At 41.2% G+C, this 14,805-nt stretch overlaps 1 protein-coding gene across 3 annotated transcripts; it reads right to left on the bottom strand.

Annotated features, from left to right (window-relative positions):
* Window positions 1-481: 481 nt before the first annotated feature.
* Window positions 482-14,621, bottom strand: josd1 (Josephin domain containing 1). Of its 3 annotated transcripts, none has more exons than XM_079660576.1 (7): window positions 14,343-14,621; window positions 13,144-13,469; window positions 11,743-11,997; window positions 9,660-9,860; window positions 7,777-7,905; window positions 6,270-6,464; window positions 482-2,309 (listed from the first exon to the last, which is right to left on the bottom strand). In XM_079660576.1, the coding sequence occupies exons 3-7, from the start codon at window positions 11,886-11,888 to the stop codon at window positions 2,210-2,212; spliced, it is 771 nt and encodes a 256-aa protein (XP_079516702.1). In that variant the 5' UTR covers window positions 11,889-11,997; window positions 13,144-13,469; window positions 14,343-14,621; the 3' UTR covers window positions 482-2,209. The 3 variants fall into 3 exon arrangements, with proteins under 3 accessions (XP_079516702.1, XP_079516701.1, XP_079516703.1); XM_079660575.1 differs by having other exon boundaries at window positions 13,184-13,469; XM_079660577.1 differs by having other exon boundaries at window positions 9,660-9,854; window positions 13,184-13,469.
* Between the last annotated feature and the right edge of the window lie 184 nt (window positions 14,622-14,805).

Here is a 14,805-nt window from a genome sequence, read left to right as displayed (position 1 = left end):
GTATGCGCGCTCCCTTGTTTATAATGAGAACGAGCGCGCCACCAGCAGCCTCATGGTTCATTCAGGATGTCAGCCAAAAATAAATAGAAATACAAAAATAAACTACATTAATTACTTAAAAAAAGACAAAGATTAAGGCGTACAAATTCAAAGTTGGAAATTAAACAATAAAAAGTAAAAATTACTTTCAGAGGTGGAATAACAGTCTTTGCTTAAATAAAGAGTTACAAGTACAATTAATATTGAGTATAATCAGCTAAATGTATTTAAAGTATATTTAAAAACCTAGTTGTTATTGTTTAAACTGTTAGCTAGTTTAATAACAATTATATATAATTTTCTTTTTGGGAAACATTTCAATTTAGATTTTTGAAGCTGTGTACAAAATGAAGTAAATGTTATACATTAGTTCCTCTACTGAAATAAACTGAACAATAACCCTGTGAGAGCAAAATATGACAGATTAAATATAAACACACTGTCATTTGTACATAAAGTGCCATTATAAGCATTTTATTTCTATGCAAAACATAAAAAAAATACAACAATATCAGGATTCCTTCAGTGGGAAGGGCTGAATGGATTGTCATGGCAACAAAAAAAGCACATGTTGAATAAATGCAACCGTGAGATATGATGTGAGTGGGTCCAAAAATCTCCAAAAGCAAATAAATGAAAACCTCTCTGATGCTTCACGTTGATATAACGCAACATTTAGAGGTTGAAGGTCCAAAAGAAACGACACAAAGCCCTTGGCTGCAAAAGTGAAAACATCATATTTAAATTATGTGATCTGATAAATTGGTGCTTTGGATTAAATCTCCTGATAAATGGCATCTTATTCTTTCAGAGCAACACATATATATTTGAAATGTAAACAAGTTAAGGCCAATATCGTCGTTAAGACACAATAGAAATAACAGTTTCTCTTGAGCTGATTTGAAAGCTGCAAACAGAGGAATCTTTCGTAAGGCTCTTTTCACAGAAATCCACCAAAAAAAACTTTCTTTTTTACATTTCTCTACACCTAGGCACACTGCACTTCATCTCCTCCTAAATCCACTTTTCTAAAACGTCCTCTTGCACATTTGAGACCCTCGCTGAGTGTTTCAAAGTGTTTTAAAGGGGCCCTATTATATCAGTTTCAAGTTTCACATGTGTATGTAGTGTCTCTACTGTGACATGCTTTAATGCTCAAACATTTCTCATACCCCCAAAAGCATGACAGGGCCTCTTTAAAAGTCAAAAATAACTCTCCCTGGGGCTGAACATTTTAAATTAGGTACGGTCAATTCGTGTCATTTTGTAAGATTACATTTGAACAAAAATAGAAACACTTTCTCTTATCACCCTCATTTGAAATATATTACATCTAGAACTAATTTCAGTCCAATTAGACATGAGTATCGTTAGCACAATAACCCCCAGATCTAGCTTTTGCAAAGTCATGCCAACTGTTTACATAAAGTACGGCACATTTCTGTGAGCTTGAATAATTAAGATAGAAGCTTTTTCTCCCTAATTAGATGTCTTCTTGTATTGTATGCAGTATAACCATTACTTTAGCCTTATTTCCTGTCCCCCTCTCCACTTTAGAGAAACCGTTTCAATGTGAACAATCACAGAAAACTGGATTAATGACGCCATTACTTCTAGGAAACCGAGTGAGAGATCCAGTAGAGCGAGTGTTCGGCTCGGGAGATGCATTGCTCTGTTGCATAATATAAAACTGTGTGGAAAGTGGATGAAATACAAAGTTGGCAACGTGATGAATCACTCCATTTTGACCTGTGGTGAGATGAAAAAAAGAGGCAGAAAGGGCACGCTTTGGTGAAAGTGAAGGACGGGAAACACGTCTGTGGAAACATGGCTGAAGCCTGGAGCGCCACTGCGGATAATCAGCATTTTTCATAAACTCCCATCACTTTGGAAACAGTAAAAATAAACAAAAACTGACATTGAAAAATAGTCAATATATATATATAAAAACACAAGATTTGTATAAGTGTGTTTTGAGTAAAGGACTGTGATTCTCCCTGTAAAGTGTTTGCTTCCTTCATTTCTTTGCATCCTCTCCGATAAAGAGTCCAGCAATGGCCGTGTAAACAAAACCTCAAAAGGAAAGGGAGGACGAACATCTGCATCCACGTGATTGGCTGTGCACGACTTCCTGTCCTGTGATTGGCCCGTTAAGAGCGGCGGGTTGAAGTTAGCCGTCCGACCGCCATGTTTGGTGTGCCTCCACTTCCTCTGGGACGACCAATAGGAGCTCACAGTTCTTCCCTCGCAGCTGCTGCCGGAGAAACTTCCTGCCATGAGGAAAAATAGCAACGCCACTTATTATTATGATAATAAAACCCAAAAATCAACTGTTTTACAGAAATTCGTATAGAAAACACTTGAATAACATTTATTTTAGGTTAAAAACCATAGAAACGTATATTTAACATTATTTTTGTAAGGGATATATCTGTCTTACTCCAAAGTGTCAAAGAATAATTCTTCCTTACTCCTAAATATTTAACCTTTCTGTTTGTTGACTTTTACGACCAACCCTAAGTCTGTTATCTGTCTTAAGGAATGGGAAGTCTCAGCTATTGTTGACATTACCAGTTTTATGACCGGTCAACTCTCGGTCACAGAGCCTAAGAGTCAGATAAGTGATTCAGTGTCTCTATGTGTTAACACCCCAATATGTTGATTAACTCTCTGTAAACTAGTTAAAAGGTCTATCGAGAGATAGGCTGGTCAGAATTGACATGACAACCCACCCGTGCAGACAGAACCTTTTGCTGCTGTGACTTGTGATATGAATTCTCCGGCCGTTGACTTGTAATAAACATCATTGTTTGACATCAAAGCTCCAACTCTCCTCGTGTCTCTCTCTGAGTCCTGACTCTCCATTGCTGCAGAAGTTTCCCTTACAATTTTGAGCACATTTAGGACATGTATAGCTACAAATATGCACTCTTAACAAATAATAGGGAAGATAATTACATGTTTTTAATATCTATACTGTATGCTGCTCTGTATACAAGGATAGACCAGCTTTAAAGCCTCTTATGGCGCATTTACACTGCAGCGCGTTGCACGGTTTAAACGTGCCGTGCCAAACCCGGCCCGTTTTGGTTGCGTTTCCACTAGGGCTGGTTCCGGCTAACGGGTGCTTTTTCACAGTTTTTCTGGCCCTCCAAAATCGTCCGGCCAACTAGGGCTGATCGATTATGGCAAAAATCATAATCTCGATTATTTGGGTCAATAATTGATATCACGATTATTAAAAACGATTATCCATTTACTTTGAAAACATCAATTTATTGGAGAAAAAAATTATGTTCAAAAATTTGAACAGTATGTTTTCAACAGTTGATTACCCTTAACTTTGAGTATAATTCAACTGAAAAACCAATACAAATATTTTTTATAAAAAAATAAAAAAAAGGGTTTTTTCTTTTAAAATGCGTGTTTTCTGAATGGAGATCGGCTAAGCTAACCCAGTATATGCTCCGACCATCCACACTCACAACAACGGCCTACAGACATAAATAAACCAGCGACTGTATTCTCCATGACACAGACAGTATGTGGTTTGTACTTGTTTAACTTTTGTCTAGTTTCTGAACAGATATGAGGAGCTGTGAGCTCTGAGGGCTAACAGCTAACGGCTGATTTTGGCTTTGTGGTTCTCATTGAAGATGACGTCACGGCTCCGCCTACACTGCGTTACTATAGTTACTGCCCCAGTTACTAAACTGTAATGGAAACGCAGCATAAAGTGAGCCTGGCCTACCAAGGCCTAACTATACCGTACTAAGTCGTGCGAGGCCGTGCAGTGGAAAAGCCCCATTAGAGCCCCAAAAACACAACTGACATATAATCACTTTCAAAATCTGCTATTCAAAGAGATGCCATGTAAAGCACATTTTCCCTGTTATTATTAATTATTGGCCGCATGCCAACCTTGAGACCTCAGAAATCGGGAGCATTTCAAAATGCAAAAGGGGAGGCGGGGGGGGGGGGGGGGGGGGTGCTAGTGGATCGCCGGAGCTGTTAGATTAACATTAAGATGCTTATTGTAGTTGTAAGTGCACTGCCTTGCGGCCTGTAGCACGATCCTTGATGGAGCATATGTGTGGGCTGGACCTGTATTTTACAGGAAAGGAGTGAGCAGAGAGTAGAGTAGTTCTTGATTCTTGTTCTGTTTTCTGTGAATATCTGCCTCACCCTATCAGACTTTGAATTGCGCGCGCTACTAAAGAGACGTGTTACCATGCAAACCAAACAATGGTGTAGCTGTATTAAAGTCCGAGTGGAAACAGTTGTGAGTAAATCTGATTTTGTCAGAAATCGGGAGAAATGCGGGAGAAATATGACCCCGGGAGGAAACCGGGAGAGAGCAATGAAATCGGGAGTCTCCCGCGAAAATCGGGAGGGTTGACAAGTATGGCCACATAGCTGAATATAGAGTTTTAGTGACAAACTTAGTATTTATAGTATGTCATAATATACCTGATGTCCAGTAGGGGCCGACTCCACTGGTTGAAATAAGACGTCTGATTTTATAGAAGTCTATGAGAAAATGACCCTACTTCTCGCTTGATTTTTTACATCAGAAAACATTTTAAACCTTAGTTTTCTGGCCTGAATCAGTAATTTAAAGACCTCTTTCATACTACACAATGTTCATTTTGTAAATAATGGTCCCACTTAGAGTAAAATAGATGATAAGGGTCTGCTTTAGGGCGGGGCTACCTTGTGATTGACAGGTCTCTACCATGATGTGGTCCCTGTTTTTGTCTCTGAACTGACTCAATTGTAAACCATTACATTTGTTTTCAGCCTAAGAAAGTTACATTGTAACATTCTGGTTAATTGTTTGAATGGCTACGGCCAATTTTTATAAACTATATGCTTTGTACAAAAGTTAGAAAGAAGCACAAACAAAAAATCACTAAAACACACACAAGGGGCGGGGCTAACTTGTGATTGACAGTTTGCTACCACACTGTTTTCCGTGTTGTCATCCTTGAACTTTTACCCCTTTTATAGTTTGTTTCCAGTTCATGAAAAGTAATTATAGCATTTTGCTGCCTAAAAATGTCTTTCCATTGTCTGGTTGTACTCAGCTCCAGGCTTTTGTGTCCCTTCTGGTTGCAAAAAAACAAATGTGGTGATGGCTGAAATGTCAAATTCAAGACTTCAAAAGCAGAGTCTATAAACTGTCATGATGGCTATGTCTGATTCTATATAAAGTCATGTCACAAAGTGTTACAAAATAAATCTTAAAATGACCACCACCAAAAGCTCCTGCATGTGACAGGGGAAGGGTTACCTTGGTTGCTGATTGGCTAATGGTTACACAAGCCCAAAAAATCATTATGACATCATAAAGTGGCCAAAATCTGATCAGCTCATTTTCAGACAGGTTTTTATAGAAATGGATAAAAAAGAGAGAGAATCTTTGTTCCTGAAACATTCAGAGTCTCTTTCCACAGAGGGGACACATGTTGATGTAGAAGAGACATGAAGAAGAGGGGACACATGCTGATGTAGAAGAGACATGGAGAAGAGGGGACACATGTTGATGTAGAAGAGACATGAAGAAGAGGGGACACATGTTGATGTAGAAGAGACATGAAGAAGAGGGGACACATGTTGATGTAGAAGAGACATGAAGAAGAGGGGACACATGTTGATGTAGAAGAGACATGGAGAAGAGGGGACACATGTTGATGTAGAAGAGACATGGAGAAGAGGGGACACATGTTGATGTAGAAGAGACATGAAGAAGAGGGGACACATGTTGATGTAGAAGAGACATGGAGAAGAGGGGACACATGTTGATGTAGAAGAGACATGAAGAAGAGGGGACACATGTTGATGTAGAAGAGACATGAAGAAGAGGGGACACATGGTGATGTAGAAGAGACATGAAGAAGAGGGGACACATGGTGATGTAGAAGAGACATGAAGAAGAGTATTTTGAATAATAGGTCCCCTTTAAATCCATAATTGACCTGAATCTCCACACACACACACACACACACACACACACACACACACACACACACACACACACACACACACACACACACACACACACACACACACACACACACACACACACACACACACACACACACACACACACACACACACACACACACACACACACACACACACACACACACACACACACACACACACACACACACACACACACACACACACACACACACACACACACACACACACACACACACACACACCTGAGGTGGTCGGGCGCTCCGATTGGCTGAGGGCTGCGCAGCTTGGAGTCCAGGTTGTAGTAGACCCCCCCCACCTCCCTGACTCCCATCCAGTGCTGGCGTTTGAGCGGCAGCATCAGAGGACCCCAGCGCAGGTTGGACGGGACGTTCAGGATGAAGCCCGTCACGTTGGACAGCTCGATGCTGCCCACATCCCTGAAGGAGGAAAAGTCATTTAATATCAGAATCAGAATAAGGCATATCATGGTAAAACTTCAAAAATAAAAGCTCCAAATCCAACAGAAAATATATTGGATAAGCCAATTTATAATACGCTGCTGTACCGATTATTTTCCCTTCTTTAATCAACAAAAATTACATTATAATTGTGTGGTTTAGTGCTGAAGTGATCCTGTATTGGGAGACATTTTGACTGTCAGAGTTTCCCGTAAGCAATCAAATGCAACACAAAGTGAGGTATAATAACAACAATCATTACGTTGACCCAATCTAAAGTCCTACAATGACACATATCATCTGTCATGACATTCTTCACTGTGTTGCATCAATCAGCTGTTACTGTCTCCAGATTAAGAGTCAATTTGTTCCTGTTTAGGACACAGACACAGGAATAAGGCTCTGCTGATAACATTATTGTTTTACTGATAAAAGCGTTTGCTGTAAGACTGAGTGAGGGAAGCAGGAACGCTGACTAATCACAGAGATCATGCTAACGAGGACACTTTAAGACGTTTACCTCATGTTTACTCAGTGGGAGTCAAACCAACAGCAAGATATGTTCTGCTGCTAAGGCGTCTCTTTAGCAAAACAACACAATAGTTTGTTGACATTATGAAACAGCGTGGGATCATGGGAGTTTTTGTCTTCACCACAATTGTCGTCATTTTCTCGTGGTTGGGATTTTATTTTCATACTGATAGTGGATTTATGCGGAGGTCTCCTTCTCTCCAAAACAAACAGACACAGTAGATTGTGCTTTTGTATATCAGAAAAAGTATTACTAATGAAGATCTTAATAATGTCCAGACATGAGTGTATGTATCTAAGGCGCAAAAATGGTAATCTTGTAAGCATATCTATTTTAAATTTGTATTTTTTCAGTAAGAAATCAAGATAAAACCCCAAAATAAGCTGTTTTACGTCAGAAATCTGTGTTTCTCCTACACCGTTTGGCTGCCTCTGATAACTTCCAGACGTCTAATGACTAAAATCCTACATGAGGATATAATATAAAGTAAAAAAAGACCAAGATCTTGAAAAAAGTATGGTGAAAATGCAGCTTAAACTGTATATAAGGGCACTTTTTGACAGCTTCTGCCGGGGATACAACACTAATATGTCAATAACAGATTTCCCTAGGTTTGAAAAGTGTTTGAATCATTCGGGGAAATGTAGGTAGAGTAACGGAAAATATACAGCAGAGGTCTAGTCGTTTTTATAAATTTGAAATGCCGAAAAGTTACATATGATATGTATTAGTTTTATGGAAGTTTCCCGCCCGTCTTACCTTCTTTTATCCCACCAAACGGCCTCGAACCCGCGGGTCTGCAGCGCCGCCATGATGACGTTTACATCGTAGTTCCCGTTTCCCAGCATGCTCTTCTTGTGCGGCGTCACCAGAGTGCTGGGAGAAAGCCTGTGGACAGAGAGAGAAATTATAAACGTATATATAAGTACACAGAAGAAATATTTAAATAAGGTTTCCCTCAACTGTGTTACCCAATTTCCATTTCATTGTTAAAACTGTTTGAAAATATGTATAGTCTGACCTTTATAGCCATATATCTAATAAAGTAGAGACCATCTTTGAGCTTTGATCAGTCAACAATCACATGTAAACAAACGTATGTACTGTACTGCAGCTTCCCTTACACACTGTGGCATGCAGGATTCATGCAAGTGGGTCATACTAGATCTACAAAAACTTCTCTCTGTTTTGCAAAGGATTGTGGGATAGAGATGTGACCAGTAGGACACCCTGGTATTTACGGCATACTATGCATTGGGTATATTAAATCGTACGGTAGTTTGGGTTTTGAAACACAGGGAACATGCATCGAGAGATGAAGTCTTCTTTACAAAATAAGGTAAACATTTTTTTTAATTGCATTTGTTTTGTTATAAACTGGAGAAATTGAACATGACACTTATTATTAATTAGAATTCAATCCAGTTACCGGGATAGAGTCTAATCAGCTCCATGTTTTTAACAGCGCCCACAAAACAAGCAACTTCTTTTGCGTAACTTTAGTTAAACTTGGAATTTAACGGATACTAACAGAACAACGCGCAACATCTCGGGAGGACATTTCTGGAATTTAGAGAAGACTTACAAGGAAAACACCATGCTCCTTCTTAATTTTTCTGTAAAGGTCACCTATCATACTATTTTTAGGCAATAGCATAGGTCTCAGATATACAAAGATATAAAAAACATCTCTATGAAGTATTTTGCTCAAAATACCAAACAGATCACCCATTCTAGCCATGCCTCATATCCCTCTATTTCACTTCCTGTTTCAAAAGTGCTGATTCCAGGTATAAACAGATTTCTCTTGAAAATGAGACCCTGTGTCTCAATGACATTTTCACCTGTATAAATAAAGGCTAAATACAAAAATTAAGCATTTTATTTTTTAAACTGAAAAAAGAAGAAAAAAGGAGGGGTCTGAGCTCATGCGGGACCCGGCAGCTACTGTCTAAACTAAACACTGCCGTGATGAAACACCATATCATGGATTATCAAGGACTCTTTCTGAAACAGTATGGAGCTCAAAGGCTTTGTCTCTTGCCGGTTATACCACAAGGTGAGTTCCTTTTTACTTCCTGCTTCTTCACACACATGCTCTCCAGTACAGGTTAGCTCTGAGTGTTAGCGATGCTAATGTAAACACCGACCATATTACGTCCAAAACAGTCGGGCGTTGTTTCTGATAGCAACGTTTCTGATTGGGCCGTGGGTCCACATTTCAGATATTACGTCATATCGGACGAAAATCTGGATCAGCTCCGTTGTTCCCCCGTTTTTAAAGATTTGGGTACGGAGGAAAAGAGAGGGGGTTTTATTTTCTGATGCTGCGTGAGTTCCCCGACACACCGGGGACACATCTTTATGTATAAAAGACATCAGGAAGTGTATTTTGCATGATAGGTCCCCTTTAACATCCTACACAAATCTGAATCTCGATATAAAGTTATATTCCCAAAAGCATGGAAATACAGTATATCCCCCTATTAGATTGTGAACATATTGTTACCCAAGAGACAGAACAATCGATACTTTAAACTACTCCCTTCTTCTAATTCCAACCTCATTCCAGGTGTGAAAAAATACATTTTACACAACTTTCCCCACACTTTTGGTTCCCCTGGTAACCCCGGCTCTCCCACCTCTGGTAGATCTCCTGCAGGGCGTCCCTGCTGAAGGCCGTGCCGTCCTGGAAGACGTTGTTCAGGGCGTGAAGGGCGCACAGCTCCCGCCGCTGCTTCTCATGATAAATGGGCGGAGGGGTCAGAGGGGGAGGAAGAGGAGGGGCGAGGGAGGAAGAGGAGGACGAGAGATCCTGCTGAGGGTCCGTGGGATCCCTGCACCTCAAAGAGCCAAAGATGAAAGGCGTTATTGTCATGTGATGCACAGCTACAGTGGTGTGGCAGCACTGTGAACCCAGAAATGTTGAGTACTCCAAAGTGTTATGATAGAAATGTATAGCAGGGGTTCCCAGAACATAGAAACTGCAGGATGATATCTTGCACATGTTGGGCAATTTGCACAATTAACACAAGTTGCATTAATTAGCAATAAAAAACAACTGAAGACAATAGTAACATTTGGAACATTTTGGAGTAGTTTTGGGGGTTATTGAGTAAATTTCTGACATTTTCAGGATTTAAAATGGCAGTTTTAACCAGATAGTGGCCATACATGGCGCGAAGCCTGCGAGCTAGTTCAGGCAGTCAACTCGAGCACCAATCAAACCTTAACACGTGACGCACCTCGTCCCTCTAACAACCAACCAAACACATTCTCCTAAACATGCCGCTCTATTGAAGCTGCCAGGTCTTCCTGCCTCTGCCTCGCTTATGCTGCTGCTGCTGTGTTCCCTTGCTATTGCTACGTTCATGTTCCTGCTGCTGTGTTTCATGTTGCTGCTGCTCGCCTGCCCCAGCACCACCCCAGCTTCCACCCCAGCTTCCACCCCAGCTTCCAACCCAGCTTCCACCCCAGCTTCTACCCCAGCTTCCACCCCAGCTTCCACCCCAGCACCACCCCAGCTTCCGCCCCAGCTTCCAACCCAGCTTCCACCCCAGCTTCCACCCCAGCTTCCACCCCAGCTTCCACCCCAGCACCACCCCAGCTTCCGACCCAGCTTCCACCCCAGCTTCCAACCCAGCTTCCACCCCAGCTTCCACCCCAGCACCACCCCAGCTTCCGACCCAGCTTCCACCCCAGCACCACCCCAGCTTCCGACCCAGCTTCCACCTCAGCTTCCACCCCAGCTTCCATCCCAGCTTCCGACCCAGCTTCCACCCCAGCTTCCACCCCAGCTTCCACCTCAGCTTCCACCTCAGCTTCCATCCCAGCTTCCACCCCAGCTTCCACCCCAGCTTCCACCTCAGCTTCCAACCCAGCTTCCACCTCAGCTTCCAACCCAGCTTCCACCCCAGCTTCCACCCCAGCTTCCACCCCAGCACCACCCCAGCTTCCGACCCAGCTTCCACCCCAGCTTCCATCCCACCTTCCACCCCAGCTTCCACCTCAGCTTCCACCCTTGCTTCCACCCCAGCTTCCACCCCAGCTTCCACCCCAGCTTCCACCCCACCTTCCACCCCAGCTTCCACCCCAGCTTCCACACCAGCTTCCACCCCAGCTCCACCCCAGCTTCCACCTGTAGGCTCGGGGGTAGTTAACTAATCATCACTCAATGTTCTTTGTAAATCTATGGAGTGATGAGGCCCGAGCCTAGACCCCGAACTCAAACTATATGCTGCTTCTAATACACATATTAAGAAACACGTGAGTTGTCTGACTGAATTGTAATCAATTTTAAATTTCCCGAATCAGAAACGGGTTTGTTACCAGGTAGGTTGACACGTATGAGGAATTTGACTTGGAGTTGTGGCGCATACATAAAAGTAAAACAAAAAGAAAAAAACACAGATCGTGAACTATTTTAAGAACACTAACACTTTAGAGGACTCAAGCCTGCCCTTTTTTACCCTTAAACTGTCAGAAATAGATTCAACATCCTCATTATACCTCAAAAGCCACGCCAAGATTGTCCAAAGCAGCCTACCATTTTTTTGCTGTTGTCTGCATATGCTAATTAATAGTAAACTTATGCTAACCTAACCAAGTTAGCATCCGGCAGTTTGTAATTACTGGGGACCCATCCTAAACATTTCTACCATAAGACTTTGGGGTACCCAACATTTCAAGGTTCACACTGCTGATAATAGAGAAACATGTGATTACCTCCTCTCCTCTGCTGCCTCTCCTCCTCCTCCTCCTCCTCCTCCTCCTTTCTGCTTGCTGACCTTCCAGCGCATGCAGCCCAGCTCCTGAAAGCCTCCTCTCCCCTTCCCCTTCCACTCCCCCGCTGGATATGGAGCGCTGCCCATCCCCAAACGTTCACCTCCTCCTCCTCCTCCTCCTCCTCCTCCAACACCTCCTTCTCCTCCAGCTCCACAACTACCAGCTTCACGACGCTACATCAGCATGGGAGAAAGCCTGCAACAGGTTAACAAAAAGAGAGAAATTAACAGATTATCTACAAGATGTCATGAACACAAGCTCAGTATTGACATACTACTGTACACATTGACATCATACAGGGTTCCCACACATTTTTACTAATAACTTTTCCATAATATCTTCATTTCTTTGTACTGTAACATGCAGTATTCATATAGTTAGGACTAGATCTACTTATCCTTCTATCTGCTTTACAAAGGATTGTGGGTCAGGATAGCAAGCTGCTTTCTGCAAAATGACCAGTATGACATCCTAGTGTTTATGGTATACTGCATTTGATGTACTACTTTTTGGGTATTCCCAGAGGTGGGAAGTAGTGGAGTGCAAATACTTCGTTACTGTACTTAAGTAAATTTTTCTGGTATCGGTACTTTACTTAATTTTTCTGCCGACTTTTTACTTTGACTTCTTACATTTTGAACCCAAATACCTGAACTTTCTACTTCTTACATGTTGAACACAAATACCTGTACTTTCTACTTCTTACATGTTGAACTCAAATACCTGTACTTTCTACTTCTTACATGTTGAACACAAATACCTGTACTTTCTACTTCTTACATGTTGAACTCAAATACCTGTACTTTCTACTTCTCACATTTTCCAAACAGGCTGGTTCCTTTAGTCTGAATGTGTGTTTGGTGGCGTGATCATTATTATTTAGAGTCATTGCGTGCCTATTGATTTGAACATGATCCGTGTATCCATCATTTCCTGGTCTTCTCTAAAGAAGAGGGACCAATGAAAACGTTGTAATGTTGCCATTGTTCAGCATGGAAACATTCATTAGCTAACAATGACATCCTTGTTCTATTAATATAAAGGGAGGTCAGGTACTCTTTAAAACAGATGCTAGTTATGGGTACTTTTTACTTAAGCACATTTCAAAGCCTCTTTACTTTGACTTGAGTAAAGAAGTTTAGTCAGTACTTCTACTTTCACCAGAGTTTTTTTAAACACGAGTATCTGTACTTTTACTTGAGTAAAGGATGTGTGTACTTTTGCCATCTCTGGGTGTGGTAGTTTTGGTACCTAAACGCACGAACAACGCATTGAGCGATGCAGACCAACTATATCTTGCCTAATTCTGAGCAGATTTTTTAATGAAATTTGGTTAACTACCAGCTTCCCGACGCTACATCAGCATCATGGCAACCATTACCAGAGCAACCTCCCAGCCGAGGAGAGGAGCGGGGGGGGTGTAACACCTGCTCTCTAAAGGGTAGACGTGGAGAAAAGGTCAACAGGAACTCAAGACGATGGAACTGCCAGCAAACAAAGATGCTCCCGAAGCGAAATGACGATTACTCCACAAAAGAGGTGTGTGTTTCCACTTCCTCCATCTCCGGTTTGCAGCCGTTTCCATACGAGACTAGAGATTTGCAGGTATTTCCATCGACCAGGAGGGGTCGGTTCTACTGGATTTGATGCTTGGAGAGTCAAAGAAACTGAAAAAGACAGAAAGAGAATCTGTGTTATTAGGATCTGCTCCAAATATCTAAAACTAACCAGAAAACGGAAACTCTCACTTCTTTTAAGTCAAGACTTTTCTATTTTCTTTGGATTAAATCAAACAATTATTCATATTTTACACAGCACTGTAACTTTATTCTATTTTAGCTTGACTTCATTTATATTTTCTTGGCTTTAAAAGGTATTTAAATGTCCTTTTATAATGCGTTTATTTTGTTGTAATGCTTTAATATATTATGTTTCTATAAGTTCTATAGAAATAAACTGGCCTTCTCTTACTTGTTATTGTAAATTAGTCATTTGTTTATTTACAATGTTTTTCTTTCACACTATGTCTTAAAGCTATTTTGATAAGCTTGCCTTTCTTTTTACAATATTGTATTTAATCTATTTTAAATAACAAAAATTGGTCACAAATCCCCACCACATGTTAGCAGAGCCCAAAATGACACCCTAACTGAGTCTGATTAGCATTTTAACACCTCAAAAACACTTCAAATCACCTCTTATTTTAATTTAAACTGGCTTTAGATATCTGAAATGACAGTACAGGCTGGTTACAATCTCCTCCTGTTCAGAAGACCCTTAAAAGAGAAGGTAAACATTTCCAGGACTGGGTAGAGGAAGCAGTCTGTTCAGTAAAAATAGCCCTAACAATTATCACAGCGATCCTACAATCCATTAACAGGGATTAAACACAAACATAACACATGCACAGATGCTTTTAATCCATGATACTAACAGATATGTAGCAACAATCCTCAGGCTGCTTTACGTGACTACAGCAAACACAACCACAACGCTTCCTTTATGTCTTATAACTTCATTTTTTCAGCAGAAACACTCACCTGTCCGCTTCCTGGTGGTCCTCGAACACCTTGGCTATTATAAACCGGTGTAAAAACTCAATATAGTGTCTCCTGGTTCTGTAAATGTGTCTCAGTCCTTTGTCTTTGCCAGTTTTTCCTCAGTTCAGCAGCTATCTGTCTGTTTCTGGCCGTCCACACGCGGACATGCGCAGAAGCGTCTCCTCCTCGAGCTCCATGTTGCTGTCAGCGCGTGCGTCAGTAGACAGAGGAACCTCCCAGCCAGGAGAGAAACCCAGATTAACTCACCCTGCTGGAGAGGGCGTGTTGAAACCATAGACTGTGGTTGAAACTGCCTTTAAATAAAGTAAACTGGGTCTATATATGCACAAAGAAACATAGCGAGACTATGAAAGGAATTGAAAAGAATATAAACTCTACATAAATGCACTTTATTATGACCACCATTGCTATTACTGGTTCTTAAAAAAGGAAATTAACTCAA

Source organism: Notothenia rossii, assembly GCF_949606895.1.
Source record: "Notothenia rossii genome assembly, chromosome: 11".
Classification (NCBI taxonomy): domain Eukaryota; kingdom Metazoa; phylum Chordata; class Actinopteri; order Perciformes; family Nototheniidae; genus Notothenia; species Notothenia rossii.
The sequence above is the reverse complement of the archived record's forward strand: the minus strand, read 5'-3'. Positions and strand labels throughout refer to the sequence as shown.

Bases quoted from the DNA above. Each gene is read 5' to 3' on its own strand.
- josd1 (XM_079660576.1), bottom strand. From the start codon at position 11,888: ATGGGCAGCGCTCCATATCCAGCGGGGGAGTGGAAGGGGAAGGGGAGA. The intron at 9,861-11,742 runs GTAATCACATGT...TGGCTCTTTGAG, and splicing joins GAGGCAGCAGAGGAGAGGAG to GTGCAGGGATCCCACGGACC. The intron at 2,310-6,269 runs GTGTGTGTGTGT...TCCTCATGGCAG, and splicing joins GGAGCGCCCGACCACCTCAG to GAAGTTTCTCCGGCAGCAGC.